Source organism: Odocoileus virginianus, chromosome 11, assembly GCF_023699985.2.
Source record: "Odocoileus virginianus isolate 20LAN1187 ecotype Illinois chromosome 11, Ovbor_1.2, whole genome shotgun sequence".
Classification (NCBI taxonomy): Eukaryota; Metazoa; Chordata; class Mammalia; order Artiodactyla; family Cervidae; genus Odocoileus; species Odocoileus virginianus.
In genome coordinates, this window is record NC_069684.1 from 48,765,139 (window position 1) to 48,792,878 (window position 27,740).

General features: G+C 36.4%; 1 protein-coding gene across 20 annotated transcripts in view; it reads left to right on the top strand.

The window, feature by feature from the left end:
* Positions 1–27,740, top strand: part of CDC42BPA (CDC42 binding protein kinase alpha) — a 290,294-nt gene that overhangs the window by 198,061 nt on the left and 64,493 nt on the right. For all 20 annotated transcript variants that reach the window (XM_020915209.2, XM_020915219.2, XM_070474422.1 and 17 more), the window contains 4 exons: positions 9,298–9,545; positions 13,091–13,196; positions 25,579–25,703; positions 27,213–27,318. In XM_020915209.2, coding sequence (XP_020770868.1) covers positions 9,298–9,545; positions 13,091–13,196; positions 25,579–25,703; positions 27,213–27,318 — 585 coding nt within the window. The remainder of the gene's footprint in view (positions 1–9,297; positions 9,546–13,090; positions 13,197–25,578; positions 25,704–27,212; positions 27,319–27,740) is intronic.

Here is a 27,740-nt window from a genome sequence, read left to right on the forward strand (position 1 = left end):
TGAGATGATTGGATGGCATCACCAACTCAATGGACATGAGTTTGAATAGACTCTAGGAGTTGGTGATGGACAGGAAAGCCTGGTGTGCTGCAGTCCATGGGGTCACAAACAGTCAGACACGACTGAGCAACTCAGCTGAACTGAAACATCTCAACAGAAGTACTTAGGAAGGGAAATCCTTGTGCCAGTTCTAGAGTTGGACTATCTGGTTTTAAAGTCTGGCCTCATCAGTTACTTGCTGTTTAATACTGGACAAAACATTTAGTCTCTTTGGACTTTAATTTTCTCATTTGTAAAACCCTATCTCAGTTTTATACAAGGAGTACATATATATATGTATGTAAGCTGCTACATCACATGTGCTCAGTTACTAATAGCTATAATAATGTTATTATATATGTCAAAGTGAGAGAATTATGATTAAATGGATATCATATTTCTATAACACTAAATTATAATCTGAATATGATGTCTGCCTTTTCTTGACTCTAACCTTTGCATATCCCATTTCCTCAGCATTGTCTGCCAGCCACCACCTCCACACACTCCTTGCATGCCTAGTCTAGTATCTTATTCATCCAACAAATACAGGAATTAAGTTGAATGTCATCTGAGGAAGTTTAAGTATTCCCTATTCTGTGGTGCTTTAGAATTTTGTTAATAAATTTACAATAGCTCTTATTATAATTACTTATTCACAAAATGTCTCCCCATCTAAACTATGACTTAGTTTATTGAAAGCATAGGCTGCTATATTATTATCCTGGCACAGGACCAAATTTTTAATACTTGTTTAATAAGTGTGTTAAATCAGTGAATGAATGATGTGGTAGAATTGGCTAGAACTTGCTTTTTCTCTGAAAATTGAATAGTAGTGATTGCAAGTAAATTTTCTCTGCTTTAAATACAAATATGAATAGATTTATTAAATAGATTTTATTTTATTTATTTATAAATAAATATTATTTATTTATTTATAAAAAATAGATTTTATTTCTTGCTTTGGGGATTGGTTTGTCTTGTTTTGCTTTGATTAACTGTGATTCCATGGTCTTGTTTAGCTTTCCAAATTAGAAATATTTCTTCCGTACAAATCTAGACTTCTAGAACAGAATTAGTGTATAGACGTCATTGCATTACCATCTCAAATAACTTTCAGTCAGGGACAGCTTTGTTTCCAGCACTATTTAGATGCTTTTGTTAAAAACCAGAATCAGAAGGTGCAAACTGGAAGAAATCTTAGAGATTATTTGCATTTGAGGAAAGTGAAATTCAGAAGAGTTAAGATTTACAGTCTTAAGTGACAGAATACAATTTAAACCCAGGTTTTCTCATTCTCAGTACCATTATATCTGCTAGTTTCCCTTTTTTTTCCCTTTACTAATCACTGCTGCATTGAAGACTTCAAATCACATTTATTAACCTACTGATCAAGCACTCATAATCTCTTGTATCTTTTAAAAATTTGTGGTAATAATAAAACTACCCAATAAATTAGTTAGCACATTCAAAATACTTAGCCCATGGCCTGGCACAAAGTAAAGACTCGGTAACTGTTAGCTATGATTATTGTCATAATTGTAGGATATTATCATTATATTTTAGGATTATTATCATTTCTTTAGGATATTTTCTAAAAGTGGGAATGTCTTAATTTAAAGGTATATACATGTAAATTGTGAAACTTATTTTGGCCCCTTTAAAAGGTGATAGGAATCTTTACTGCATTGAGAATACTTTTCAATAGAATTGAAAAGAGAGAGAGTTCTTGAGTAAAAGTTAGAAACTGTAGCACCCCACTTCCAAAAATGGACAGAAGATAAATAAGGATACAGATGTCTTGATCAACAATATAACCAACTGTAAGTAACAGACACATATAGAACCCTCCTCGCAACAACAGCGTAATACATATTCTTCTCAAGTGCAATTGACACATTGTCTAGGATAGACCGGATATTAGGCCACAAAATAAATCTCAATAAATTAAAAAGACTGAAATCACACAAAGTGTCTGCTCCAATTTCATCATAGAATGAAGCTAGAAATCAGTATTATAAGGAAAACTGGAATGTTAAAATATGTGCCAATTAAGCAAGGCACTCTTAACCAACCCCTGGGTCAAGTGAAGAAATCACAAGGAAAATTAGAAAATACCTGTAGGTGAATCAATGAAAACACCACATGGGATGCAGCAGAGGCCGTGCTCAGAGGCAAATGTGTGGCTGTAAATGCTTCTATTAAAAAGTAAGAATCTCAAATCAGTAACCTAACTTTATATCTTACAGAACTAGAAAAAGAAGAGCAAAGGAAACAGAGCTAGCAGAAGGAAGGAAATAAAGATTAGAGCGGAGTTCAGTAAAATGAGGAGAGAATAATAATAAAGAGAATGAAACCAAAGTTGATTCTTTGAAAGATCAGCAAAATTGACAAACCTGTAGCTAGACCTGACAGAGAGAGGAAGGGAGGAGACAAATAACTAACATGAGAAGTGAAAGTGGATGTTGCTACCTGCCATCAAAAAGCAAAAGGATTATAAGAGAATACTCTAAGCAACTCTGTGCCAACAAAGTAATCTAGATGAAGTGGATAGATCGAGAAGCATGCAAATTATCTAAATGCAGGATAAAACAGAAAGTCTCAACAGACTTATAACAGGCAAAGGGAATGAATTGGTAATAAGAAACCTCCTGACAAAGAAGAGCCCAGGACCAGATAGCTTCACTAGTGAACTGAACCAAATTTTTAAGGAAGAATTAACACCAGTTCGTCTTAAACTCTTCCACAAAATATAAGAATAGGGAACACTTCCTAATTCATTCCCTAAGGCCAGCACTGCTGTAATCCCAAAGCCACATGAATAATGTAACAAGAAAATTACAGACCAGTATTCCTAATGAATATAGATACATGAATTCTCAACAAGAGACCAACAGACCAAATCCAAAGTCATATTAAAATGCTTATAAACCATGGCAAAGTGGGGTTTATCCCAGGAGTGTAAGAGTGGTTAAATGTAAGAAAATAAATCAATATAATAAATCACATTAAAAGAACCAAAGTGAGCAGGGGGACCACATGGTCATCTTAATGGATGCATCTTAATTTCACAAAATGCAACACTCTTTCCTGATAAAAACTCTCAGAAAACTAGGAATAGAAGGGAATGTACTTAATGTGAGAAAAGGCATTTATGGAAAACCCACAGCTAACATCATATCAATGATGAATGATCAAAAAAATTTTCCCTCAGATTAGGAATGTGACAAGGATGCCCATTTCCACCATTGCAATTTAACATTATGCTAATGGTTCTAGCCAGAGGAATTAGACAAGAAAAAGAAATAGAAGTCATCCAACCTGGGAAGGAAGAAGTAAAACTATTTGCAGATAATAGGATCCTATATTTTAAAACTTTAGAGAATACTACCAGTTTCCAATCTAGCATGTAAGAACTTTGGAGATCACCACTTTGTTCTAATACCAAGTAAAAGGCTGAACAAATTGAAAAATCAACAGTTCTTAGATTTGTAAGAAAAGTAGTACCACAGAATGAACTCCTACCCTCCAAGTTGGAGAGAGTGACATGCAGATCAAGAGAATCACAACTTAGGAGAGCAGGAACCCTTGTAGGAAAGCAGTGCCAGTACAGGGAAGCGTGAACTGTAATTGAAAAATTGCTTGTGGCTCAGTGCAGACAAGTCTGAGATACAAAAACTCCAGGGGACCCTCATCACTGGGGAGCCCTCACAGTTTCATCAGTTTTACCTCCTAGAGCTCTACCAGGTTTTCACAGTGAGTGTCAGAGGAAAACACCAATTGTACTAACAGTAGGGGTAGCAGTTGTCTAATGTACCAGAGCAGTCTGTCCTTAACAAGGAGTGTCTTCAACTAGAACCTAACTTGCTGAGGTTTTATCAGACCTAACTAACTTGAGAGAAGGGAAATAACCCAGCCCAGCCCACTGTAGTCACCCTGTCCAACAGGTAAATGGGGAAGAATAGCTGACAAGGTTGTCTTAAGTTCACAGTCCAGAAGCCCAGGCTCAATAACATACTGATATCTAATCTTAGGGTTCCAGAACACTTCCCCTCCCCACACCACTTCCACCACATTACTAAGAGCCTATTTACAGCAGTTCTTTTTACTCAGTACATCATGGTGACCTAACAATAAAAAATTACACTGGAAGTCAAAAAGCACAGTTAGAATAGAGCAAACATCAGAACCAGACTCAGGGTTGTTGAAATGATAACCAGGAGTTGAAAACAACTCTGATTGATAAGATAAAGACTTTAATGAAGCTATGATAACACTAATCAAAAGAAAGTGGGAGTAGCTATATTGGTGGAATTCGGAGTGGGGAAAGTTTTTAGAAGTAAAGAAAGGCATTGTTTGTCACCAACAAGACCTAGCATACTTAACATTGTATGTGTGTAACAATATAGCATGAAAATGCGTGAGGTAAAAACTGACAGAAGTGCAGAGCTTTAAAAAGAGATAAATTCACTGTCATACTTGGGAACTTTAGCACCCCTCTATCAGAAATGGACAGATCCAGAAGGTATAAAACCAGTAAGTATATAGCTGAATTCAACATCATCATCAATTATATGGATATAAGGACACCTATAGATCAACAACAGCAGAATACACATTCTTCTCAAGCTTACACGGGATATCCACCAAGATGGACCACATTCTAAGCCATAAAATAAACCATAACAAATCTTTAACATATTTTAAAAGAATAGGAATCATACATTGTCTGCTCTCAGACCACGGTGGAATTAGACTAGATGTCAATAACAAAAAGATAACTGGAAAATTCCAAAATACTTGGGAATAAGTCACCACCCTTATAAATAAAACGAGTCAAAGAAAATATCTCATGAGAAACTTAAAAATATTTTGAACTAAATGAAAATGAAAACACAACAAAATTTGTCAGACGTAGTAGAAGCAGTACTTAGAGGGAAATTTGTAGCATTGAATGCATATGTTAGAAAAGAGGAAAGATCTAAGATTAATCATCTTAGCTTCTACCGTAGGATACTAGAAAAAGAAGAGCAAGTTAGATCTAAACAGAAGATGGATTTTATCCCATATGTATGCAAAGCTGGTTCAACCTTTAAAAGTCAATATAATGTATCATTGATTTTATAAAAAAGTCACATGACTATATCAGAAGCTGCATAAAAAACATCTGACAAACTCCAGTACCCATTTATGATAAAAACTCAGTAAACTAGGATTAGAGGGAGACTACTCAACTTGACAAAGAATATCTATCAAAAAACCTACAGATAACATGATACTTAATGTAAGAAGCTTGAAATTTTTCACTTAAGATCAAGAACAAAACAATGATTTTTCCTCACATGACTCCTTTTCAACATCATACTGTATGTCTTAGCTAGTGCAGTAAGACAGGAAAATAAAATGAAAAAGGTATCCATATTGGGAAGGATGACATAAAACTGTCTTGGTTAGCAGATAATATGATTGTCTATGTAGAGAATCAAAGAAATTAACAAAAATCTCCTGAAACTAATAAGGCATTTATGGCAAGTTTGCAGGTACATGATTAATATGCAAAAGTTGGTCACTTCTTTATATACTAGACATGAATAATGGAATTTGAAATTTAAAACTCAATTCTATTAATATTAGCACCCACAGAAATGAAATACTGAAATATAAGTATACCAAAATATGCTCAAGATCTATATGGGGAAAACTATAAAACTCTAATGAAATAAAGAAGAACTAAATAAAGAGATATTCCATGTTTGTCGACAGGAAGACTCAGTATTATCAAGATGTCAGTTCTTCCTATTTTCAATTATAGATTTATTGCAATGTAAGTCAAAATTCTAGCAAGTTCTTTTCTGGATATCAACCAATTAAGCCTGAAGCTTATATGGAGAGGCAAAAGACCCAAAATAGCCAACACAATAGTGAAGGAAAAGAGCTCAGTTGAAATATTGACTTCAAGTTTATATCATGCTACAGTAATCAAGACAGTATGGTATTGACAAGAAAATATATAGGTACAGCATCTATGACAAGTTCAGTTCAGTCGGTCAGTCATGTCCAACTCTTTGCGATTCCATGAACCGCAGCACACCAGGCCTCCCTGTCCATCACCAACTGCTGGAGTCTACCCAAACCCATGTCCATCATGTCGGTGATGCCATCCAGCTATCTCATCCTCTGTCATCCCTTCTTTTCCTGCCCTCAATCTTTCCCAGCATCAGGGTCTTTTCAAATGAGTCAACTCTTTGCATCAGGTGACCAAAGTATTGGAGTTTCAGCTTCAACATCAGTCCTTCCAGTGAACACCCAGGACTGATCTCCTTTAGGATGGACTGGTTGGATCTCCTTGCAGTCCAAGAAGCTCTCAAGAGTCTTCTCCAACACCACAGTTCAAAAGCATCAATTCTTTGGTGCTCAGCTTTCTTTATAATCCAACTCTCACATCCATACATGACTCCTGAAAAAAACATTGCCTTGACTAGACGGACCGTTGTGGACAAAGTAAACAAAGGCAATACAGTGGAGTGAAGATGTTCTTTTTAACAAATGGTTTAGAACAACTAGACAGCACATACCAAAAAAAAAAAAAAAAAAAAAGAAGAATCTATGAATAGAACTTACACCGTTCACAAAAATTAACTTAAAATAGATCACAGACTTAGATGTGAAACATAAAATTATTAACACTCCTCAGTCAGCCAGTTCATTCACTCAGTCGTGCCCAACTGTTTGCGACCCCATGGACTGCAGCATGTCAGGCCTCTCTGTCCATCACCAACTCCCAAAGCTTGCTCACACTCATGTCCATTGAGTCGGTGATGCCATCCAGCCATCTTATCCTTTGTCATTCCCTTCTCCTCCTGCCTTCAATTTTTCCCACCATCAGGGTCTTTTCTAATGAGTCAGCTCTTCGCATCAGGTGGCCTAAGTATTGAAGCTTCAGCATCAGTCCTTCCAATGAATATTCAGGGTTGATTTCCTTTAGGATTGACTGGTTGGATCTACTTGCAATCCAGGGGACTCTCAAGAGTCTTCTCCCACACAATAGTTCAAAAGCTTCAACCCTTCAGTGCTCAGCCTTCTTTATGGTCTCTCTCCTATCATCTTGCTGCAACTTCTCCTTTGCCTTTGGATGTGGGTTATCTTTCTTTGGTGGATCCAGCATTCTCCTGTTGATGGTTGTTGAGTAGCTAGTTGCGATTATGGTGTTCTCTCAGGAAGATGAGTGCATGTCCTTCTACTCCAGGATATGTCCCTACCCTTAGTACAGACTTAAAAAAAAGGATGCACTGCCCTCTAGATCTTGATTCCTTGTTGTCACTAAGTATAATCTTAAAGGTTCTTTGGATTTTAAAAGTTTTATTGTGGATCATCTGGGAAAGTAGCATATAATAAAATAGAAAAGGTACAAAACTCAGGAAATCTTATACTCATAACCTTTGTCTGTATGCCTCTGCTTACCTTAAGCACTACTTGGAAGAACCTTTGGACTTTACATTTTCCTTTCTCTTTGATACCAAGAGTATATTTCAACCTAATTTCTAAAAAAGATGGCTTTCAACCAGATTTCTCCTTCTTACTACCCTACCTAAATGCAAAGAATTGTGTCACTTTTTCCTAGAATGGCTACAGAGATGTTAGATTAGACCTTTGTCATTTATCTTTGGACCATTGCAGAAGCCTTCTCCCTTTTCTTTTTGTGCATTCTAGCTCTACCACCTCTCCCCCAATTTAATCTGTTAAAGACACACAAATGTGTTTATAACATTTCATTAGTTCCACATCAGAAACAGGATGCAGTTAGATTTTTCCCTAATGCATACAAAAACAATGTTATATATAAATTAGAATTTTAAATGTAAAACAAATGATTATATAAGTACCATTAGAAATATAGATAAATACTTAATCCTGGTGTGGAGACTATAAAATACAACAATAAGATACAATACAGTATAACAACAGAAACTATAAGTAAGGTGAAAAGACAGCCCTCAGATTGGGAGAAAATAATAGCAAATGAAGCAACAGACAAAGGATTAATCTCAAAAATATACAAGCAACTACTCCAGCTCAATTCCAGAAAAATAAATGACCCAATCAAAAAATGGGCCAAAGAACTAAACAGATATTTCTCCAAAGAAGACATACAGATGGCTAACAAACACATGAAAAGATGCTCAACATCACTCATTATCAGAGAAATGCAAATCAAAACCACAATGAGGTACCATTACACGCCAGTCAGGATGGCTGCTATCCAAAAGTCTACAAGCAATAAATGCTGGAGAGGGTGTGGAGAAAAGGGAACCCTCTTACACTGTTGGTGGGAATGCAAACTAGTACAGCCGCTATGGAGAACAGTGTGGAGATTTCTTAAAAAACTGGAAATAGAACTGCCATATGACCCAGCAATCCCACTTCTGGGCATACACACCGAGGAAACCAGATCTGAAAGAGACATGTGCACCCCAATGTTCATCGCAGCACTGTTTATAATAGCCAGGACATGGAAGCAACCTAGATGTCCATCAGCAGACGAATGGATAAGGACGCTGTGGTACATATACACCATGGAATATTACTCAGCCTTTAAAAAGAATTCATTTGAATCAGTTCTAATGAGATGGATGAATCTGGAGCCCATTATACAGAATGAAGTAAGCCAGAAAGATAAAGAACATTACAGCATACTAACATATATATGGAATTTAGAAAGATGGTAATGATAACCCTATATGCAAAACAGAAAAAGAGACACAGATGTACAGAACAGACTTTTGGACTCTGTGGGAGAAGGCGAGGGTGGGATGTTTTGAGAGAACAGCATGTATATTATCTATAGTGAAACAGATCACCAGCCCAGGTTGGATGCATGAGACAAGTGCTCGGGCCTGGTGCACTGGGAAGACCCAGAAGAACTGGGTGGAGAGGGAGGTGGGAGAGGGGATCGGGATGGGGAATGCATGTAAACCCATGGCTGATTCATGTCATTGTATGACAAAACCCACTGCAACATTTGAAGTAATTAGCCTCCAACTAATAAAAATAAATGAAAAAAAAAAAAGGAATACACACTTAGATAAATATTAGTAACATATGGCAGAAAAAAGGTTAACAGCCTTAATAAAGTATTAGTCTATATAATAATATGCAAAAGTAATATTCATTTCCATGAACAGTCCTTTGTATTATAGTTATTGTTTGATATTTTCTTATTCTTACAGATTAACTAATCTTGTGTTATTACTTCTATAGCAAAAACAAATTAGTTACTCACCAGGTGTATGCAGCATAGAACATCAGCAAGAAATAACCAAACTAAAGACTGATTTGGAAAAGAAAAGTATCTTTTATGAAGAAGAATTGTCCAAGAGAGAGGGAATACATGCAAATGAAATTAAAAATCTGAAGAAAGAACTACATGATTCAGAAGGCCAACAACTTGCTCTCAACAAGGAAATTATGATTCTGAAAGACAAATTGGAAAAAAACAGGAGAGAGAGGTGAGAATCAAGTTATTTACTCCTCTAGTAATCATTTGTTGAATACCTGTTTGGTGTCAAGGATTGGAGAAACATAGGCAGTAAATACAATCTAGTCCTCAAGAAGACCAAAGTCAAGATTGGTAAATAGAAGATTATATTACAGCATCATAGGAAAGCAATTGAGAAGTATAGGAACACTTGTAGAAGAGACGCAAAAGGTGACTTTGCTGCTTGGGTGTTTTTGTTGTTGTTTATTTCTTTCTTTTTTTTTCAATGTTAACTTTGATGTGTCTGGGTTTTTTTAACAAAATTACTTCTGAGTTAAGACCAAGGATATAAAAAATATATAGCTGTGGAAGAGTGTTCACAGCTAGTGTCTGAACTAGATAAGAGAAAAGGCAGGAAAACCATTTAGAAGGCTATTGCAGTAATCTAGGAAAATGATGGTGGCTTGAGCCTAGGTTGGTGGCAGCAAAGGTAAAGATAATGATAGTTGCTGATATAAAAGTTATGGATAAGAGAGAAAGAGGAAAAATCAAGGGTGATACTACAGTTTTGGGCCTTAGCAATTAAGAGAATATAATTACCATTTAGAGAGGAGGACTACAAAAGAAGTAAGTTTGGGATGATAATATCAGAACCTCATTTTATACAAATTATGTGTGAGATGCTTTTTAGACATCCAGGTGGAAATGTCAAATAGGTCATCATATAAACAAGTCTGGATTTCAGGGCTGGAGATAAAATCTTGGGAGTATCTATCACTCACATGTTATCAAAAGGGGTGAAACTATATGAGATCACTTAGTGAATGAATATGGGTGAAAAAGAAGTCCTTGGACTGTACCCTGGAGCTCCAATCTTTAGAAGCTGGGAAATGAGGAAGAAACAGAAAAGTGGATAAGAAAGAGCCAGGAAGAATGTTAGGAAGAAGACCAGGCAAATTTGGTGTCCAGATTTGGTGTTAGGATGAATGTGAACTTAATTATCTGTTATTAGGGTTGGGCATGTTGAATTGGAGGTGCTTAGGAGACAATTTTGAGGAGATATCAAGTCGACAATTTGAAACCCAGGAAAGCTTCCAGCGTAGTGGTGATTTAGTCACTAAGTCGTGTCTGACTCTTGCGAACCCATGGACTGTAGCCTGCTAGGCTCCTTTGTCCGTGGGATTCTCCAGGCAAGAATACTGGAGAGGGTTGCCATTTCCTTCTCCAGTGTAGATTGGAGTAGTTCTAATTAGTTCTAATTCATCTCCAATGTAGATTCAGATGTAAATTCAGCATAATAGATGATAATTGAAGTCAGGTAATATAATAGATGCAATAGCTCAGGAAGAAGGTGTAAAGAAAAGTTAAGCACCTGAGACAGAATACCTGAGAGTATTGGCATTTATGTGGAGTAAAGAGGGGACGGCGGGGGCTCACAAAGACAGCTGTAAAGTCAAAATGTAGGCAGAAATCAGGAGAGTGGGCACCACTAAAACCAGGGGAAGACTGCATTTCAAGAGAGGGAAATGGGGACCGTGTCAAAGGTAGCCAGTAGATTGGATATAATAATAACAGTTGGAGCAATAGGTTTGAGACGGCATTTTTTTTGAGGTGACGGCAGCAGAAGCCAGATTTTGGCACAGGGAGGGAAAATTAGGCAATGAGGTAAGTGAATACAGCAGTCTCTCAAGATTTCAGGGTGGTTGCCAGTGAACAGGAAGACCAGGAAAGTGGCTCAGTTGGTAAAGAATCTGCCTGCAGTGCAAGGGACTGCCGGCAAAGCAGACCTGGGTTCACGCCCCAGGTTGAGAAGATCCCCTGGAGAAGGAAATGGCAACGCACTCTAGTATTCTTGCCTGGGAAATTCCATGGATGGAGGAGTCTGGTGGGTTACAGTCCATTCAGTTGCAAGAATCAGACACAACTGAGCGACTGAACCACCACTATCATAGTAGACTCTCAGCACATTTTTAAAGGCTCCCCTGGTGACTCAGACAGTAGAGAATCTGCCTGCAATGCAGAAATGCCGGTTTGATCCCTGGATCAGGAAGATTCCCTGGAGAAAGAACTGGTAACCCACGCTAGTATTCTTGCTTGGAGAATTCTATGGACAGAGGAGCCTGGTGGGCTACAGTCCATGGGGTCTCAAAGAGTTGGATATGACTGAGTAACACTTTCACTTTCTTTTTTGTTTATTTTGTTTAAGTATAGCAGAGACTTATGTTTAATGCTAATAGGAAAAAACAAAACTGGTTTTATATAGAAAAAATTGTTTTTGGCTGTGCTGGGTCTTCCCTGGTGGCGGTGAGCAGAGGATACTCTCTAGTTGCAGTGCGAGGGCTTCTCCTTGCAACGGCTTCTCTTGTTGCCACGGACAGCCTCCAGGGCCCGTGGACTTCAGCAGTTGAAGCACGTGGGTCCAGTGGTTGTGGCTTCCAGGATCCAGGGCACAGGCTCCGTAGTTGTGCTGCATGGGCTCAGTGGCTCAGTGGCATGTGGGGTCTTCCCAGTCCGGAAATCAGACCCGTGTCTTCTGCATTGGCAGGCATATTCTTTACCTCTGAGCCTCCAGGGAAGCCCTTTATAGAAATTTTACTCAATTTACTTTCATCTGCTTATTTTTCTGAAGGAATGCTTCTTTGTAGTTTTTCATATTTTTTTAAGTTGTTGTTTTTGTTGCTTCTGAATCTAGAAAGATTCTAAACATAACCAAATTTCACATTTTGATTGTAGATAATAAAGTGACACATTTGCTTGGACACAAAATGGTTATTTCCCTAGAAGTTAATCATTTAATTATAATTTAATTTATATTCAATCATTTGGTGATAAAGGGGTTTTTAAGATTACATTTTTAAATCAACCATTATTTATGTTCTTTGTTGACTTGGAAGCAATTATAGAATTACCCAGAACTACTTCACTTTGAAATTTATTTGCTGCTAACCAACTTCCTCCATCAAACCACAGTAGAGATAAGGCTCTTCTCTGTAGTTCAATTCACTATTCAAAAACTGATTCCCCCTTCTCCCTTAGGAGGTTTTTAAAAAGTTTGTTAGAATTGTGTTTACTTCTAAGGTTAATCAGTTCTGTCCCCCCCCCCCCCCCAGAACTAAACAAGTTTTATAACATTAAATGTGTTATATGTATATATATGTAGATTGGTAGGTGCATAGGGAAGAAGGAAAGAAGGAGTTATGGGAGGATGGCCTGAGTGTATTCAGAGAACTGTTAGTAGTATAATTTCAATTTTCTACACAGTCTAGACCTGAGTATAGAATCATACTGTGGTCCCTGTATCCTCCTTTTTCCCTTGCTTCCTCATGTTCCCATACTTCCTAGCATATACATAGCCAAATAAAGTGAGCATAATCAGGATGTCTTCCTCAGATTTTCAAATGAACAACAAAATAAATTTTTTAAGCAGACAAATCTATTTATTAATTAAAAGGAAATTATTGAGACTTCATCTTAAGGGAAAGAATTGGGATTTGGAGCAATTGAGATATAGTGTGTAGATTACATTTTACTTTTAATTCAACTCCTTTTTTTCTTGCATATTTTGAATTGTATTAGCCAAAGTGAAAGAGAAGAATTTGAAAATGAGTTCAAGCAACAATATGAACGAGAAAAAGTGTTACTAACTGAAGAAAATAAAAAACTGACAAGTGAGCTTGATAAGGTGAGTGACTCAATCTCATTTATGTTTATTGACGCATGCTAGATATTCAGTACTGCCATAGTAGTTGTAGATATAATTTTATATTTGATGTACATTTTTATTTAATATTTCTCCTTATATCAAAGTTTACTTCTGTGTACAGCCAATTTTTCATTTTACCAATCTTTACAGGAGTCTTCTGGAGAAAGGACTTGGCTTACCTCGTCTTGTTCTTTGTCCCTGTATTTTTTGAGCCCTTGTTCTTTATTTCACTTTCCATCTCTTTTACTCTGTTCTCTCAAATTCATCACTTACTATGTCATGGCTAGCTAAGTTAGGGCCTGCCTTTGGCAAGGATAGGAACAATTAAGCCAAACTAGAGAAATTTTGACAATTCTGATCTTATTCGTGATGGAGAACTGATAATAGCTAGAAATAATACCATTGGTATGTAAGAAGCCAAAGAAACCAACTCTGTCTAAACCCTATAGCGCAAACAAAGGGCTGAACCATAGACTAAACCTAGATTACAACAACTAGATTAATGAACAAAATTTCAAATACTGAAAGTATTTCAAATACTTTAAATACTTTAAATATTTAAAATACTTTAAATCTTTTTCCATTTAGTATCTCAGATTTCTTAAATTGCCATCATTCCGCATTTCTTGTGCCGTTTGTTAACATCTGTGAAAATCCTAATATTAATCTGCAATTTTAATAGTTGTACTTATAAATAAGGTTTGGATAATTGTCCTTTATAATGAGTTCTAATATTTTCCAAAGTATTTAATTAGTCATTTCAACAACAGATTTAAAGACAGTGGCTAAATAATCATAAAAAAAGAGACTCTTCATATATTCTATCTCAATTTCCAACATATTCTATATTTATTTTCATTTCTCTCACTATCTTTCCCATGATTTTTCAACTTTCTAAGCATTTAAAAATGACTTTGCTTGTTTGGTTGCAAACCACTTGAGAAAGAACTCTATTAGTTTATTTTGTAACTGCAAAGCTGATGCGTACAAACACTGGAAAATGACCAAATACTAAGTAGTATAAATTATTTTAGACTATGAATGCTGTGTGAACATTATTGTATAGCTGTTAGTGATTTCCACTGAAATAAAACTAACAAGGCTTCCCTGGTGGTTCAGTGGCTAAGAATCCACCTGCCAATGCAGGGGACACAGGTTTGATCCCTGGTCCAGGAAGATTCCGCATGGCTGTGGAGCAGCTAAATGTGTGCCCACAGCTAATGAGCCCACGCTCTAGAGTCCGTGAAGCCTGTGTGCTCAGGCCCCCAAGTCACAGTTACTGAAGCCCGTGCACGTGGAACCCGTGCTCCACAACCAGAGGAGTCACTGCGGTGTGAAGCCTGTGTACCACACAAAGAGAACCCCCGCTCCCTGCAACTAGAGAAAGCCTGCACACAGCAACGAAGACACAGTGCAACCAAAAATAAAATAAATATGTCTTAAAAAAAACTAGTATTAGTTAAACTTTATCCAAATTAGTCACATAATTGTTATTAAATGGACTTGTATCATATGGCTGCAAAATTGAGCATCATTTCTGTCTACAAGACAGAATTTTAAGATTCTGTTAAGAGTTATCTTGAGGTAAGAAATATAATTAAAGTCTAGAAGGCCGCTTCATATAGAATTTCTAAGCAAAATTACCTAGTAAAAGATGGTATTATAGTTGAAGAAAAATTGAACTGTGATATAATCAGATTGAATGTAGATCAAATCTTGTATTCACCCCTTGGCTTTATTTCATGATTAACCATAACATTCTGGTAAGTTTACCAAAAACACATCTTTAGAAATAATATTTTTAAAATACTCTTGATTTTGATGAGATCTGAAAGATAAAAACCTATCTCCTAATTTTACAAAAAACAGAGCATTACCTTGTCTTGCTAAATTGAAAAATATGAAAGAGAATATGAGTAGAACTTTGAGAGCAAATCATAATGGTTGGCAAGTATTCAATGACAAATGATAACAAGGAAATATTTATTCCTTGAGAAATAGGGGAGGATCAGTCTTCTTCCATTTGAACCTCTTCTCTATTTTTGCTCCTTGTATTCAGCTTTACTTGTCTTTCTGCTTCTTACTCAGCCCACCTAACTGCATATATTCACTGCTTCTTTCCATTTATTTATTTTTGTTTGTTTGATTACATTGAGTATTTTCCCAGGAGGAATAACCAAAGAATATCTTTGCCATTGCTACACCAGCTGTCCCATTGGGAACCAGCTGGAAGAGAACTTAATTCCTTCTCAACACAACTTCAGATACAGAAACCAAAAAGCAATTAGTATGTTAATTTTGAAACTTAGATAACTAATAGATTCTCACAATCAGATTTTTTAACTTCAAAAATAAAAATTAAAAAGGAAATAGAAAAAAACTTATTGATATTTTCAGAAGTCTGTATGCAAAGTTTCTATTAAAGGTAACTTATTGCAAGTAAAATCACCATTTGTGCCAAAGAGTGAAAGTAAATGGTTTCCAGTGAGAAAAGATTATCATTTGTATCTTGTTTTTAAATAATGAGTAAAATAAAACTTACACAAAGTGTGGAAAATATTCAACATAAAAGTTACCTATGATTTCATCAACCTGAAACAACTGTTTTACTTTTATATGTTCCTTTCCAAAGTTCTGTTGGTACACATATTATTACATAATTTCAGTCACATATACATTTTATTTTCTAATCTGCCTTTTCACTTAAACATGAGCACTCTTCCATATCCTGTGTAGTCTTATAATTATCATAAACCAAATATGTCAGTTCACAAATAGTAAAATCTTATTCTCAAACATGCAAAATGATCTAGTACTTAGGTTCAGTTCAGTTCAGTCACTCAGTCGTGTCCGACTCTTTGTGACCCTGTAAACCGCAGCATGCCAGTACTCCCTGTCCATCACCAACTCCCAGAGCTTACCCAAACTCATGTCCATTGAGTCGGTGATGCCATCCAACCATCTCATCCTCTGTCGTCCCCTTCTCCTCCTGCCCTCAATCTTTCCCAGAATCAGGGTCTTTTCAAATGAGTCAGCACTTCACATCAGGTGGCCAAAGTATTGGAGTTTCAGTTTCAACATCAGTCCTTCCAGTGAACACCCAGGTCTGATCTCCTTTAGGATGGACTGGTTTGATCTCCTTGCAGTCCAAGGGACTCTCAAGAGTCTTCTCCAACACCACAGTTCAAAAGCATCAATTCTTCGGCACTCAGCTTTCTTTATAGTCCAACTCTCACATCCATACATGACTACTGGAAAAACCATAGCCTTGACTAGGTGGACCTCTGTTGACAAAGTAATGTCTCTGCTTTTTAATAGGCTGTCTAGGTTGGTCATAACTTTCCTTCGAAGTACTTAGGTAAAGTTTATTTTTTACTCTCCTAATTTACTTTATATAAATCATTTAATCCTCACAGTAAATCTCTCAGGTATACCCTATTTTTCTTACCGTTTTACAGATAAGGAAACTGAGGCAAAGGGAGGTTAAGCTACTCTCCTAATCTCACAACTAGGGAGTGGCAGAATGGGATTAGAACATAGGTAGTCTGGCTCCAGAGCACATGCTTTTGTTTAGTAAGAATGAAAAAATAAGCTTTTTCTGACAGATACTAAACAAATCTATTTAAGACTACTTGTAACTATTGTAACATGACAGTGCAAAAATCTGTATTTCCTCTCTTCTTGCAAATCTCCAACTGAAACCCCAACCACAAATTATTTGGATGAGATGTCAAAAGCAATGGTGATCAAAAAATAATGTGTTGTGGGAATTAGTGAAGACACTACATCTGCAAAAAACATTCTCAAAAACAGCTGGTAAACTTCTGTCTATGTTAACATGAGGAGATTGATGCATCCTCTCAAAAAAAAGTTTCATAGTGGACACAGTTATTGAAAATAGTAATTTCAGAGTTCCCAGAGTTAACTAAAGGAAGACAAATGCAAAACATTGCTGAGTTAAATTAAACAACGTCTAAACAAATGGAGAAAGATACTATGTATTGTTAGGATTGCAGTTCTCTAATCTGTAGATTCAAGGAAATCCCTATAAAGATTATATAGACTTTTTTGTTAGAAGGGACAAGCTTATTCTTAAATATACATGGGTATGCAAAAGATCTAAAATAGCAAAAATATTTCAGGGAGTGGGTATAAAAGTTGAAGAGTTTACCAAAGTTTGAAACTTACTGTAAATGTACAGTAATCAAAAGATTATGAAAGGAAATCAACTTACTAAAGGAAATCAACCCTCAATATTCATTGTAAGGACTGAGGCTGAAACTGAAGCTCCAATACTCTGACCACCTGATACAAAGAGCCGACTCATTGGAAAAGACCCTGATGCTGTGAAAGATTGAGGGCAGGAGGAGAAGGGGATGACAGAGGATGAGATGGTTGGATGGCATCACCGACTCAATGGACATGAGTTTGCACAAATTCTGGGTGATGGTAAAGGACAGGGAGGCCTGGTGTGCTGCAATCTATGGGGTCACAAAGAGTCAGACACAACTGAGCGACTGAACAACATTGATATAACGAAACAGAGTAGAGTCCAAAAATAAGATGTCATATTTATAGTTGATTGATTTTCCACCAAAGTGCCAAGGCAGTTAAATGGGAAAAAAAATAAATGTGAGACATGATACTATAAAACTCCTAGAAGAGAACAGAGGAAAAATATTCTATGATGTAAATCATAGCAGTAGTTTCTTAGGTTTGTCTCCCAAAGCAATAGAAATAAAAGCAAAAATAAGCAAATGGTACCTAATTAAATTTAAAAGCTTTTGCACAGCAAAGAAAACCATAAATAGAATGAAAAGACAACTTGTGGACTGGGAAAAAAATATTTGCAAATGATGCAACCAGCAAGGGCTTAATTTCCAAAATATACAAACAGCTCATACAACTCAGTAACAACAACAACAACAACAAAAAACCCAATCAAAAATTGGTTAGAAGACCTAAATAGACATTTCTCCAAAGAAGATATACAGATGACTAACAAACACATGAAAAGATGCCCAACACCGCTAATTATTAGAGAAATGCAAGTGAAAACTACAATGAGATACCACCTGACACCAGTCAGAATGACCGTTCTCAAAAAGTCTACAAAGAATAAATGCTGGAGAGGATGTGGTGAAAAGGGACCTTCCTACAGTGTTGGTGGGAATGTAAATGGTTGCAGGCACTGTGGGAAACAGGATGGAGGTTTCTTAAAAAACTAAAAATAGAGTTAGCATACAATCCAGCAATCCCACTCCTGAACATAGATCTGGAGAAACTCAAATGTGAAAAGGTAATGCACCTCAGTGTTTATAGCAGTGCTATTCACAGTAGCCAAGATATGGAAGCAACCTAAATGTCCATCAACAAATGAATAGTTAAAGAAGGTGTGGTATATATAGATATATATGAAATTGGATACTTTGTTGTTCTTTAGCCACTAAGTCCTATTCAGCTCTTTGCAACCCCATGGACTGCAGCATGCCAGACTCCTCTATCCTCTGCTATCTCACAGAGTTTGCTCACATTTCAGTCCATTAAATTGATGATGCTATTTAACCATCTCATCCTCTGCCACCCCCTTCTGCTCTTGCCCTCAATCTTTCCCAGCATCAAGGTCTTTTTCAGTGAGTTGGCTGTTCGCATCATGTGGCCAAAGTATTGGAGCTTCAGTTTCAACATCAGTCCTTATGATGAATATTCAGAGTTGATTTCCTTTAGGATTGACTGGTTTGATCTACTTGCAGTCCAAGGGTCTCTCAAGAGTCTTCACTAGCAGCCCAATTCAACAGCATGAATTCTTCAGTGCTCAGTCTTCTTTATGGTCCAAGTTTCACATCCATACATGACTAGTGGAAAAACCATAGCTTTAACTATATGGACCTTTGTCAGCAGGGTGATGTCTCTCCTTTTTAATATGCTGTCTAGGTTAGTCATAGCCTTCCTTCCAAGGAGCAAGCATCTTTTAACTTCATGGCTGCAGTCCCTGTCCACAGTGAAATTGGAGCTCAAGAAAATAAAATCTGTCACTACTTCTACTTTTTCCCCTTCTGTTTGCCATGAAATGATGGGACCAGAGGCCATAATCTTAGTATTTTGCTGTTGAGTTTCAAGCCAGCTTTTTCACTCTCCTCTTTCAGCGTCATAAGAGTCTCTTTAGTTCCTCTTCACTTCTTGCTATTAGAGTGGTATCATCTGCATATCTGAGGTTGTTGATATTTCTCCCAGCAATCTTGATTCCAGTTTGTGATTCATCCAGCCTGGCATTTCACATGATGTACTAGGCATAGAAATACATATATAAGCTGTGCATAAATAAGAAGGGTGACAATATACAGCCTTTTACTCCTTTTCCAATTTGGAACCAGTGTGTTGTTCCATGTCTAGTTCTAACTGTTGCTTCTTGACCCACATACAGGTGCCACAAGAGACAGGTAAGGTGGTCTGTTACTCCCATCTAAGAATTTTCCACAGTTTGTTGTGATCCACACAGTCAAAGGCTTTAGAGTAGTCAGTGAAACGGAAGTAGATATTTTTCTGAAATTCATCTGCTTTCTTTGTGATCCAGCGAATGTAGGCAGTTTGATCTCTAGTTCCTCTGCCTCTTCGAAACTCAGCTTATACATCTGAAAGTTCTTGGTTCACATGCTGCTGAAGGCTACCTTGAAGGATTTTGAGCATTACCTTGCTAGCATGTGAAATGAGCGCCATTGTATGGTGGTTTGAACATTCTTTGGTATTGCCTTTCTTTGGGATGGGTATGAAAACTGACCTTTTGCAATCCTGTGGCCAATGTTGAGTTTTCCAAGTGTGATGATGTATTGAGTGCAGCACTTTTAACAGCATCATTTTTAAGGATTTTAAATAGTTCGCTGGAATTCCATCACCTCCACTAGCTTTGTTCATAGTAATGCTTCCTAAGGCCCACTTGACTTGACACTCCAGGATGTTTGGCTGGTGTTTGCTATGACCAGTGTGTTCTCTTAGCAGAACTGTGCTAGCCTTTGCCCTGCTTCATTTTGTACTCCAAGGCCAAACTTGCCAGTTACTGCAGGTGTCTCTTGACTTCGTACTTTTGCATTCTAATCTCCTATGATGAATAGGACATCTTTTGTTTTTTCTTTTTGGTGTTAGTTCTAGGAGGTCTTCTAGGTCTTCATAGAATTGTTCAACTTCAGCTTCTTTGGCATTGGTTGTGGGGGCATAGAATTGGATTACTGTGATCTTGAATGCTTTGCCTTGATACTGCTCCCAAGTACTGCATTTTGGACTCTTTTGTTGATTATGAGGGCTACTCCATTTCTTCTATGGGATTCTTGCCCACAGGAGTAGATATAATGTTCCTCTGAATTAAATTCACCCATTCCTGTTCATTTTAGTTCATTGATTACTAAGATATCCATGTTCAGTCTTGCCATCTCCTACTTGACTATGTTCAATTTACCTTGATTCACAGACCTAACATTACAGGTTTCTATGTAATATTGTTCTTTCCAGCATCGAACTTTACTTTCACCAGCAGATGCATCCACAGCTGAGCATTATTCTTACTTTGGCACACCCACTTCATTCTTTCTGGAGCTATTAGTAATTGCCCTTTATCTTTTTGCCTTTTCATACTGTTCATGGGGCTCTCTAGGCACGACTGCTGGAGTGGTTTCCCATTCCTCCCCCTGTAGACCAGGTTTTGTCAAAACTCTTCATATTCCCATCTTGGGTGGCCCTGCACAGCTTGGCTCGTAGCTTCTCTGAGCTACACAAACCCCTTCACCACACAAGGTTGTGATCCATGTAAGGGAGTGGAATACTACTCAGCCATTAGAAAATTTGTAAATAAGGTCATTTGTATCATTTTTTTAAGATTCCACATATAATTGACATCATACGATATTTGCCTTTTTCTGTTTGTCTTACCTCACTTAGTATTAATCTTTAAGTCCATCCATGTTGTGACAAATGACATTATTTCATTCTTTTTTTCCTGGAATACTACTGAGCCATTAAACAGGATGAAATATTGTCATTTGCCACAACACGAATGAACTTAGAGATTATGTACTAAGTGAAGTTAAGTCATACAGAGAAAGACAAATATCACTTAATTTCACTTATATGTGGAATCTTAAAAAATGGTACAAATGAACTTATTTACAAAACAGAAAGTGACTTGTAGACACTGAAAGCAAACTTAGGGTTACCAAAGGGAAAAGAACAGGGGAGGGATAAATTCGGAGTTTGGGATTAACAGATGCAAACTACTGCAGGTAAAATACGTAAACAGCAAGATTCTACTGTATAGACAGGGAATTGTAGTCACTATCTTGTAATAAGCTACAATGGAGAGGAATATGGAAAAGGCTGTCTCTATATAGATAGATACGGATTTATCTGAATCACATTGCTGATGTGATTTCATCAGAAACTACACAACACTGCAAGTCAATTGTATTTCAAGAAAAAAAAAACAGAGCCAATAAGAGATTATATATACATACACACCCATATATACATACACTTACATAATCTCACACATGTTATTATGTATAAAAATGTTTACTGTAAGAAATTGGGTCACTAGATTATTGTTGTTGTTTAGTTGCTAAATTGTGTTCCAAGATCTGCAGTTTGTAAGCTGCAGAGACAGTTTAGTCCAAGTCCAAAGGGCTTAAGAGCCAAAATATAACCAGTGATGTAATTCTAGTCCAAAAGCCAGTGAAAGCTCCAAACCCAGGAAGAGCCGCTGTTTCAGTAAGAGACCAAAGACAAGTGAAAGCAGCCTGAAGGCAGTCAGGCAGGAGGGGTTCCCTCTTACTCGGTAGAGTCAGCCTTTTCTTCTTTTCAGGCCTTCAACTGGTTTCAGGGTCCACTCACATTAGGAAGGGTAATCTTCTTTATTCAGTCAATTGATTCAAGTGTTAATCTCACCCAGAAACATCTTCAAAGATACCAGCAGAATGTGTAAGCAGATGTCTAGGCACCCTATGACCCAGTCAAGTTGACATAAATTTAACCATCCCATGGCCTCTCATCTTCACAAACCTGTTAATAATTTTTCTAGGATAAATTTACCTCCTTCAAATTGAATAATCAAAAATAAACTAGCACAATATCTCTACAAACATACCAGAAAGGGAGAAAGGAATAGTAATAACTAATGGCAGAGTGAGACCATTTATCAGAAAAATGTAGCCATGAAGTAAAAATTATATGCAAATATTTTATTGTGAATTTTTAAAAAGTTAATAAAGCAAGAAGTTTTGCTTCTGCGACAGATTAGCTTACATCATACCTACCACTACCACCTCACCAAGAACTATAAAGCTGGATGGATTAAAAACAAAATTTTTTTTTTAACATAGTAGGGTTACTGCCCACAGTTTTCATCTGCAAGAAAGCATTGGAAAAATAGGAAGGCAGCCTAGACTTTACTGACCCAGATCCTACAGAAAGGAGTAGAACTGAGAGATGAGCCCAGCATTCAGTGCCACTTTTCCTCTTGAGGATTTGCTGATATGAAAGCTATCACTGAGAATCCAGGAACTTGAGCACAGTATTCCACAGTATTATCATGAGTTTGGAGAGATTAAAAACTAAATATCAGTGCAGGATCCTTGATAATCAATTCAAGCTTTCAATTAAGATCTTTGAAAAGACTCCATTTTTGTAATAAGTGTGAACCAAAAAGAGATGAGCCCTCCCAGTGACTGAAACCCAGCCTTTAAGTAATTCAATCCTTCATCTCTCTTTAGTTTAGTTGCCTGCCAGAAGTATAAGTAAAAGCTCTCTGGAGGAAGATATTATATAGGTTCTCATATTATCTTTAAAATTTTCATTCAGTGTGCATGGCATGCAGTAAGAAATTACAGTGCATACCATGAGAAACAACCTAATAAAACCAAGACATAAAAATATAACAGCAACCAAATACTAAGTCAGAAAATAAAAAAATGAGAGGAAAACCAGTCAGTTTAAACAGACCCACAAAATTCTCAGTATTGGAATTTTCTCAACTGAATTTTAAAATAACTGTATGGTATATTCAAGAAAATAGAAGACATGTAGAATTTCAGCAGACACCTGGAACCTATACAAAGAAGTCAAATAAATCTTTAAAAGTAAAAAATAAAATAATTGAAATACCTAACAGAAAATTTTAACAGTAGATTGGAAAGAAGCAAAGAAAGGAAAAGGTAAATAAACTTTTCATGCTGAAGTAAAGATGTATCCATATGTTTTAAAGCACAGAAATATATAAAAGAGGTATATATCGAGGCATAAGGGATATGATGAAAAGATCTGACAGAAAATATTTGCTTTCCCAGAAGGAGAGGAGAACAATTGTGGCAGAAGCAATATTTGCAAAGTTAATAGCCCACAATTTTCCAAAACCTATGAGAAATATTTAGCTACAAATTCAAGAAATGTCACAGACCCTAAAGGGAAATTAAATCCCTATTAGGCACATCATAGAAGAATTGCCAAAACCAGCAACCAAACCTAGACAGCATATTAAAAAGCAGAGACATAACTTTGCCGACAAAGGTCTGTATAGTTAAAACTATGGTTTTTCAAGTAGTCATGTGCAGATGTGAGAGTTGGACCATATAGAAGGCTGGTTGACAAAGAATTGATGCTTTTGAACTGTGGTGCTGGAGAAGACTCTTGAGAGCCTCTTGGACAGTAAGGAGATCAAACCAATCAATCCTAAAGGAAATTAACCCTAAATATTCATTGGAAGGACTGATGCTGAAGCTGGAGCTCTAATACTTTGGCCACTTGATGCAAAGAGCCAACTCATTGGAAAAGACCCTGATGCTGGGAAAGATTGAAGGCAGGAGGAAAAGGGGACAACAGATGATAAGGTGGTTGAATGGCATCATTGACTCAATGGGCATGAGTTTGAGCAAACTCCAGGAGGTAGTGAAGGACCAAGAGGCCTGGCGTGCTGAAGTCCATGGGGTTGCAAAGAGTCAGACATGACTGAGCAGCTAAAAAACAACAAAGCAACTGAAGATAATCCTAGAAACAGCCAGAGAAGAAAGACATGTTATATTCAAAGGACCAACAGCTCAACTTAAAGCGTATTTCCAACAGAAAAGAAACAGAACCCAGAAATAAGGAATGCTGAAAGAAAATAACTGCTAGTCTGAAATATTTTATAAAGTAGAAAATGTCTTTCAAAAATGAAGGCAAAAATTCAGAGTATAGAAAACTCTACAGGACAAACAACCTACTTTTTTCAACAAATAAATTACATGAAAATTTAAAGTGTTGGAGGGGAGCCACTGTGTCCTAGGTGTGTTCCTCCAGCACTCATCTTGAAACCTAGTCCCCAGTGTGGTGCTATTTGGAGACAAAGCCTTTGGGAGATGATTAGGCCATCAGGGTAGAGCCCTTATGAATAGGATTAGTGCTCTTATACAAGAGACCCCACAGAACCCCCTCATCCCATGGCCATCTGTAAACCAGGAAGTGGGCCCTTGCCAGACACTGAATCTGCTGGTGCCTAGATCTTGGACCTCCCCACCTCCAGTACCAGGAGAAATAAATGGTTCTTGTTTAAGCCCCTCAGATTATGGTATTCTGTTACAGCTGCCCAAGAGGAGTACTCCAGAACCTGAGTAAGAAAGGATTAAAAGATAGAGCAGCCATTATGTTATGTTTACTTATCAGTGTGATTCAGTTTAACAGGCTGTTAAGTCTTTTGATATCTTGAGACAACTGGAAATTTGAACAGTGACTACCTATATGATGATATAAGAAAGTTTGTTAAATATAATAATGATATTGTGGTTATGAATAGAGAGCCTTGTTTTCTAGAGATACACCAGAAATATATATGGATAAAATTATATGATGTCTGGTATTTACTGCAGAATAATACTGGAGGAGAGGGCAAGAAGACAGGTATACAAATGAAATAAGATTGACATTGAGGTGATAACTGTTGAAGTTGCTAATGATGGGTTCATCAGAATTTGTTTATACTCTTCTGTTCATTTTTGTATATACTTGAAACTCCTTATAATTTTTTTTTAAGATTACATAGAGATATTTTAAGACAAAAAAATGAGAGATGTTGTTACCAGCAGAATTGGGGAGTTCTTCCCGGCATATGGAAAATGTTCACAAATGGAACCAGTTAATATAGGGAGTGAAGGGAGAGCAAAGGCAGAGGGAGAATTCAGAGTACTTGATGTTTCCAAATTCAGTGACCAGAGGATGCATCACAATAGAAGATCAGGAAGATAGGCATTTTTGACTTAACCAAGATTTAACAAGAGGCATCTGAGGCACCTTGAATTCCTGTTCCTAAAAGTCACACTTCTTTAAGCATCTTAAAACTGCCTTTCAGCTTACAACTTTGTATGAGAACATAAGTACACGCAACCAGCAGTTAGAAGAAGAGGTAAAAGATCTAGCAGATAAGAAGGAATCCGTTGCACATTGGGAAGCTCAGATCACAGAAATAATTCAGTGGTGAGTACTCTTTAAATGTGTTTTGTGGGTGATTTTTGGCCATATAGTCAAATTGGTATGAATTCCAGGAGGAATATTTATTATTAGTCTGTTTCTTCTGTTTTCTGTTCTTTCCACTTTTCCTTAACTCTGTCAGATATTCCGTAGCAGCTTTTACAGTTTCATTAGAAGCTGATATTTCTGTCTAAGAAAGAAAATATTATTCTCTCCGAAGAAAGTTAGTTAGTCCTTACAGAACTGAAGAAACTCATTTACTAGCCATCAATATTCCTAAGACCAAAATTTCTGTATCTGTGATTATTTTAGGAAACAGAAAGCCTGGAGAAAATTTTAGAAGCTAAAAATGTTATGCTTTCACCGTTTTCATAATTAAAACAGACTAATTCACATATGGCATTTTAAAGACATTAAATGGTTACAGTTAGTTTTATCAACTGTTCTTAAAGCTCGTAGGATTTAATTTGGGATAATTACCTTAGTGACTTTCATATTAATTAACTCATTAAATGATTGTTCTGGTATTTGTAAAAATCTGTATATTTTTATAATACTTAAAGTTGAATCCAACAGGGATTGTATTTTCTAATGAAAATAGGTAGCTTAACTTTTTATGCTTTTTAACTTTCTGACTTTTTCAGCATATTATTGATGTTTTATTTACGTAAACAACTACTGGTTTCTTCATGTATCTATAGACCAAGAATTTGGTGAGAATTTTAGCTTATAATGCTCTTATTTTGGTCCTCTAAGCATTTTTTCCCTACTTATACTAGATTAATACTCTCCTTCTTAAATAAAATCGTAAGTGAATAAACAGTCTTTTTAAGTAATCTTACCCAGTTGACTCATGTATTTTGATACTGATTTATCTGTAGAGCCCTTAATGTTAACTCAGCTTTAGCTTATGAATGTAACTATTCACTGCATATCTAAAGGAAAATGCCCAAATTGTAGAAGTTTGATTGTGTTCCAAATAGTACAGTTCATGGTTCTTTAATATAGCAAAATCGCTATAGTCTTTAGCCTTGCTTTACATCAAACATTATGACTCTTCATTTGTAATTCCATCTTTATGTAATCAAATTTGTAACTAAGATGTTAATGAAAATGACTTTATAGAAGACAAAACTGATTTGGCCAAAGCCTGCAATCCTAGACCACTGATCTTTTCAAGTAATTGCATGATGAATTGAGATGAAATGGGAAGTGGTTCTAGTAAAGGAAAGAAGCTGTAATTATGGACTGTCTGGAAAGGATAAGTAGAAAGGATGAAGATGAAATTTTTCTGCATATTTCACATTCAAATGAAATATGCAGAAAAAAATCAAGAATACAGGAAGTCAGTCTGCATTAAATACCTAATAGGCTAAAAGTAAAAGATAAACACTCTTCTCAGGGTTCTCAACTATTTGAAAGTTAACTTAATGATGCTTTAAAATAATATACGTCTCACTGAAGTTTTCTGTTTTACTTTGGTACTTGATCTGTCTTTATTTGTATATATTCTAGGGTCAGTGATGAAAAGGATGCACGAGGGTATCTTCAAGCCTTAGCTTCTAAAATGACTGAAGAATTGGAAGCTTTAAGAAACTCCAGCTTGGGTACCCGAGCAACAGTAAGCTCTACCATTTAGTCAACAGGCTTATTATATTAGTTGGGGGGACGGCTCAGAAAACACTGTAATGAATCTGAGTAGTTATATCAGTTTTTCTAGTTTTTGCCTATTGGAAAGTTTTTCATAAGAAATCATTCCAAGTTCCTCCAGTTTAAGAAATTATAATACATAGTTGCTTAACTGTCATTTGTATGGTTAGCCATTAATGGTAATAACCATAAAAAATAAATGTATTTATAATGAGTCTACAGTTATTTCTGAATTTAATGAAAAAGAATATATTTTCACTAGTAATAAATATATCTCTTTTATTCTGTAATTAGGGCAAGATAGTTCTTTTAAGTGCTTTCAAAATTCACTTATTAAAAAAAAATTCACTTATATTACTGAACTTAAATGTAAAAATAGAATAGAACTAAAAG